This window comes from Orycteropus afer, unplaced genomic scaffold, assembly GCF_000298275.1.
Source record: "Orycteropus afer afer isolate SDZICR_OR568_19922 unplaced genomic scaffold, OryAfe1.0 scaffold00275, whole genome shotgun sequence".
NCBI lineage: Eukaryota > Metazoa > Chordata > Mammalia > Tubulidentata > Orycteropodidae > Orycteropus > Orycteropus afer.
In genome coordinates, this window is record NW_006921862.1 from 3,479,990 (window position 1) to 3,486,132 (window position 6,143).

The 6,143-nt window shown below is 41.0% G+C and overlaps 1 protein-coding gene across 1 annotated transcript in view; it reads right to left on the minus strand.

Moving 5' to 3' along the window:
* Nucleotides 1-275: 275 nt before the first annotated feature.
* CARD6 (caspase recruitment domain family member 6) overlaps nucleotides 276-6,143 on the minus strand; it is a 15,839-nt gene continuing 9,971 nt past the window's right edge. Inside the window, exon 3 of the mRNA XM_007950538.1 lies at nucleotides 276-2,485. Coding sequence (XP_007948729.1) covers nucleotides 276-2,485 — 2,210 coding nt within the window. The remainder of the gene's footprint in view (nucleotides 2,486-6,143) is intronic.

Genomic DNA, 6,143 nt, shown 5'->3' on the forward strand with positions numbered 1-6,143 from the left:
TGGATTTAACTTACACATTACCTAATACTCAAGGTAGGATTGAACTAATTTTACTTCTTGATTCAATTCTTAAGTTCTTCACATTGTCCCTGTCAGATAAAATACCTGTTAGAGGTTATTTTAATATCCAATCAAGCTTTGCTTATCTTTTTGTCTGTGTCTTAAGGAAAGTAGTCTTTTACATCACTGAAATGCTTTAGGTCACTGCATTGTAGGAATGGCCTAGGTAAAGCCTACATTTCACATGTTTCTGGATTAAGCAACATATTGTCTCCCTACCTTCTGGAACCTGCTCTTGAGGAGTATACCTTGGTGTGTGAAGGACTGCCCAAGGAAGACTTAGGCTGAGATGGCCTGGGCTGAGAGGACTTAGATTGGGAGCACTTAGGCTGAGTGGGTTTGGACTGCGGGGCATTAGAATAGGTAGGCTGTGGCTGAGTGGGTTTTATTTGAGTAGATTTGTATTGAGAAGACACAGTTTGGGAGACTTTAGGCTGGGGCTGCTTGGGCTGACTGGATGTGGACTGAAAGCTGGGTAGAAGTTTGCTGTCGGACATGGAATGGGGCTGTGTTTGAAAAGCTGGATTTGAAGGCCCACTCTTAGTCTTCTGGGGTCTATGCTGTGATGTAGGTCTAATGGACTTTTGTATGGTTCCTGCTGGTTGAAAGACTTGATGATGAGGATCTTTTATTTGGGATGTTGTGCTCCTAAGTGTTCCAGTTGCTGCAGGTAGCTGTGTTCCCTGAGCATAACCTGGCCCAGGTTGTGGCTTTCTAACTCCTCCTGCTGGCTGTGAGCCCAGGGAATGGAAATGACCTCCCTGAGAGACCACTGCCCCAGACTTTCCAAAAGCTCCCATTGATTTTGGTCTTTCAGTCCAGTGTCGTGCATGCTGAGAAATAGGTCTTGGATGTCTCCAATGACACCCCTGAGCAGTTCTTGAAAATGTCATGACTCTTTCACCTGAATAAAATCTCTGGGGTTGGAAATAGCGAACACCAAAACCCTTATTCCAACTATGGGCCCTTGTATTATGAAAAGCGAAAGGACGGACCCACTTACACATCTGCTCTGAGCAAATGTTGGAGCCCATAAACCTAGAAGCCTGGTTAAAATTACCCCCAATTCTGGGTCGTAAAGGTAAGGAGATCTGTGCAGGAGACATGAATACTGGGGTGGAGCAGCTATTCTGAGGATTCTGACTGACCTCACATGTAACCCCAGGCTCTCTCATAGGCATCAGAGCTGGGGTTTTGGACTGACTATGCCTTTGTTGTCCCTGACTTTTAGCTGTTCCAGACATGTCTTCACTATGGAAAACTTGAATTTCTTGAGTAGTCTCACAGTCTTGGTCTACCTGGATCCCCAACTCCCTGGCCAAGGAGGCCATGTCTTCCACAGACAGACATCTGAGTGAAGAGCACATTACTTCCCAGAGGGCAGCTTGAAGGTTCTCTATGTCCTTTCTTCTATCCCCAGATTCCTCCCCCTCTAAAAATAGTAGCTGTGATGGCTTCAATTCCAAGATCCTCTGAAAAATATGAGCATCTTCACTCTCTCTGGCCTGGGGACTGAGGACAAAGTAGCATTTTTCAATGGCAGTTTCTCCTAAAAACCTTAGCAGGTTCCATTCCTTCTCACCAAGGTAGTCAGTGAAAAAAAACACAGCTGAGGAAACTTCCATCAAAAAACCAAACTGTATCCAAAAATGTTCCAGGTCTCCACGAAGGTTAGCCACAGCAACAGGCCTTGGGAAAAAACTAGGGTTTTCCTTTAAACCATCGCCATCAGGAAAACACCAAGTGATCTCAACCAAGCCATCAGAGATTTGCCGGGGAAGGACCAAAACAGGTGAATCTTGATGAAGAAAGGTTTTGTGCGATTTTGTTTGAGCAAGGTTGAGCAGCGCATTCAGGATTCTGGACTTGGAGAAGCTACAGCACTGTAAACGAACAAAAGAGATGACAGGCATCTTGATGCGAACCAGAAAGTTTTCTGTATCCTCGGCAGAGCCTCCTGAGGACTGGGCTGACTGCTTCTTCACAATGTCCTTCATAGCCCCGAGCATTAAGATGCTTCTGTTGTTTTCTGCATCTGGCAGTAGCAGGGGAAGAGCAAACTGGCATTGATACATGTTTGACATGACTTCACATTGCAAAGAGCTGTCTGAACACAGCATGGTGGCACAAAGGACATCAAGAGGATTAATGGTCCGTATGTCTCTAAGTTCTAAATTCTCCATTTCAGTCAGCAATTCCCCTTTGCTGTCTTCACTCAGAACTCTGTGCCTGAGAATTGAATCTCTGGCTGTCACGTCCTGGTCTTGAACTTTCATCAGGAAATCCCAAGTTAAATCTCCAGGAGTCTCAGGTGTCCAGTTACATCCTCGGTCTAAGGAGAATTGTGTCACAAAATCTGGCAGAAGCTTTCTGCTCCTATCCATATTGAGACATGACAGGACCTCTTTAAACACTTTTTTTCTTTCTGTTGGAGAAAAGATATTCAGTGAATGTCATATCTGGAGTCTAAGCATTCCTCAAAGACTTAAAATTAAACAAGTAACTGACCTTCTCATTGCAAAAAGATTAAGCAATACAAATAAAGTGAAAGTCCCAGAACCTTCATCACCCTGCCAATCCCACTTTACTTCTAAGAAATACATCAGTGTGGCATGCTTCCTTCCCATCCTCTTCTACACAAATAGAATATACATGTATACATGTGTGGTAGTTAAGTTTGTGGGTCAACTTGGCTGGGCCTGCTTGAGTGGCTGGGCAGCTGAATGTAGTATTCCCCATGATGAGACTGGTAATTAATTTCCTGGTGGAATCTACTGTGAGCAGCTAAGTAGCTGCTTTAGGGATATGGTCTGCTTCCTGTATATAAGGAGAAGCCTTGGGGGATGGTCTCCAGCTTACAGCATATTTGAACCCTGAATGTAGCCAAGTCGTTGTTCAGTAGCCTGCAATGCTCAGCTGATCTTGGAACTTTTAATAGACTTGAATTAATGGCCTGCCATGTGGTTTGGTAATATCAGGACTGCGCCTTATTACTTGTTAACCTTAGGCTTGTCAGTCTCAGCAGCCAGTAGCTGTCAGAGAGAAAAAAAGCCTCCAGCTTCAGTGGGCCGGGAACAGGAGGCAGAGCTGAAGCCCAAGGTTGAGGGGTTTTCATCCAACCCCTAGAGCCCAGCACTTTGAACTTGGACTTAAAGTCTCTAAATTGTGAGAATAAACTGTTTGTTAAGGCCATCCCATTTGAGATATATTCTTGTCAGGGTGGCACTAGGTAACCAAAACAACATGTATATGTAGGAATATACAGTTTTGTTTAATGAATGTTATTTTATTTTTACATGAATACTATCATACAAAATAAGTGATTCTTCAACCTCCTTTCACTTAATGGTATTTCTAGCAAATTCTTCTATATTTATATATATAATTTTACTCATTGCATGTTTTTTCATATTTTGGATGGCCATTATTTATTTAACCATTGCCTACTGTTGATCATTTAGGTTGTTTTTTTTTTTTTTACTAATCTTTCTATAGAACAATGAAAAACATTGTCAATGTCTCATTGTTCACATGTGTCTCTAGGTTAATTCCGACTTCTTTCTGAAATGTACATGCTGCCTCTCCTTTCCCTTGATCTTTCCTTTTCCAATACATTTTCTAGCCACCTCTTGGCAATACAAAGGTAGTACTTATTGAAGAAAGAGGACGACAATGGATTCTGATTGATGGCAAACTAACAGGAGCTGCCTGGTTCCTCCTCTAAAAATGGCCTAGAAGAATCAATATAAGTGAAAGAACAGCATGACAGAGAAGTCAGTAAATCTAACTTTAAGTGATCTTTAAGTGATCTACTTAAAGGCAGATCAATAGAAGTGATCCAATCAATCTGAAGAATAGAGAGAAAAAGTTTTTAAGAACAAATGCACTGAGCCTCAGGAATCTATAGAAAAATAAAAAGTCTAGCATACGTGTAATTGGAGTTTCAGAAAGAGAAGTGAGAAGAAACGGGTAGAAAAAAATAGTTGGCTAAAATAACAGCTGAAATTTTTCCAAATTTGATTTTTAAAAATTACTGATTCAAGAAGGTCTGCAAACTCTAAAGAGGATAAAAACAAAGATGCCTTAATCAAACTGCTGAAGAAAATCTTGCCAACAACCTATGAAAAATGATGATACTTACAGGGGAAGAAAAATAAAATGACTGAAGACTTATCACCAGAAAAATGGAAGCCAATAGACAGAGGAATGGCATCCACAAGGTGCTGAAGGCAAAAGAAAATGTCATTTCAGGAAAAACATTCTTCTAGAATGAAGACACAATAAAGATACATTCAATAAACAAAATCTAAGAGGATTGACCAGCAGCAGACCTGCATTACAAGAAGTAATAAAGTTCTTCAGGCTAAAGATAAGCAAATGGAATCTTGGACATTCAGAAAGAAATGATAAATATATGGGTAAATATAAATAATAATACATATAGTTGGCTGAACACAAGTTGGCCTTCTGCAGCAGAGTAAATAAGACGTTTAAAGTCTTCCTGAGACTTTGATTGGACAATGTGATTATTTTTTGAGATGTAAGTTAACATGACAAAAAGCGCAAAGACCCTTCTTTTTTAAGTCAAATACATTTAGATTTCTTTTTTTCAGTTACCACCTGCATAGACAAATATCACTCAGAAAAGAGACAGAGGACAGCTATATGCTTCCAGTCAACCAGAGGGGATTAGTAGTCATCAGATTTAGACTACAGGGCATAACTAGTTTATTATTGAAACTTTCCTTAACCTCCTTTGCTGAAGTATTAGCAAAGGTATTTTTTTCCTCTTTTTTGGAGGATCAGAACAGGTAGAACAGGCTGGGAAACAGTGGGAGCCAGCATTTGGAGGACCGGAACACGTAGGGCAGGCCGGGAAGTGATGGCAGCCAGCTTTTGGAGGGTTGGAACAGGTAGGGCAGGCCAGGAAGCAGAGTGGAGCAATTTGGAAAAGCTAAGGAAAATGAAGTTGTCTGTCAGTTTGTCATCCTGGGTGGCTTGTGTGTTGCTGTGAGACTGGAGGCTATGGTACCAGTGTTTCAAATGCCAACAGGGTAATCCATGGTAGACAGGTTTCAACGGAGCTTCCAGACTAAGACAGACACAGAAGAAGGAAGAAGCCATCCACTTCTCAGAGAATTGGCCAGTGAAAACCTTATGAATAGCAGTGAAACTCTGTCTTGTATGTTACTGAAACACTTTATGATTAGCCCTGAAACATTATCTGATATAGTGCTGGAAGATGAGTTCCTCAGGCCAGAAGACACTCAAAATATGACTGAAAAAGAGCTGCTTCCTCAGAATAGTTGTTATTGTTATGTGCTGTCAAGCCGGACCCGACTCATAATGACCCCTCCTTGGGTTTCTGAGGCAGTATCACTACAGAAGTAGATTGCCCAACCTTCCTTCCGAGGAGTGGCTGGTGGGTTTTAACTGGCAGCCTTCTGGTTAGCAGTCAAGTGCCTCAGAATAGAGCTGACCTTAATGATATGGATAGAGTAAAGCTTCAGGACATCCATTTGCTGATGTGGTGTGATTCAAAACGAGGGGAAAAAAGCTGCAAACATCCATTAATAATCAGAACATGGAAAGTACAAAGTATGAATCTAGGAACATTTGAACTTGCCAAAAATGAAATTGAACACATGAAGATTGATATATGAGGAATTAGTGAGCTGTAATGGACTAGTTTTGGCAACTTGGAATCAGACAAACATATGATTTATATGCCAGGAATGATAAGCTGAAGAGGAATGGTGTGGCATTCATCATCACAAAGAATGTTTCAAGATCTATCCTGAAGCACAATGCTGTCAGTGAAAGGATAATATCCAATTGTCTGCAAGGAAGACTAGTTAATACGACTATTATTCAAATTTACACACCAACCAACAAAGCCAAATGAGGAAATTGAAGATTTTTACCAATCTCTGCAGTCTGAAATTGATCAAACAGGCAATCAAGATGTCTTGATTATCACTGATGACTGGAATGCAAAAGTTGGAAATAAAGAAGAATTACCAGTAGTTGGTATATATGGCCTTGGTGATAAAAATAACGCTGGAGATCACATGATAGAATTT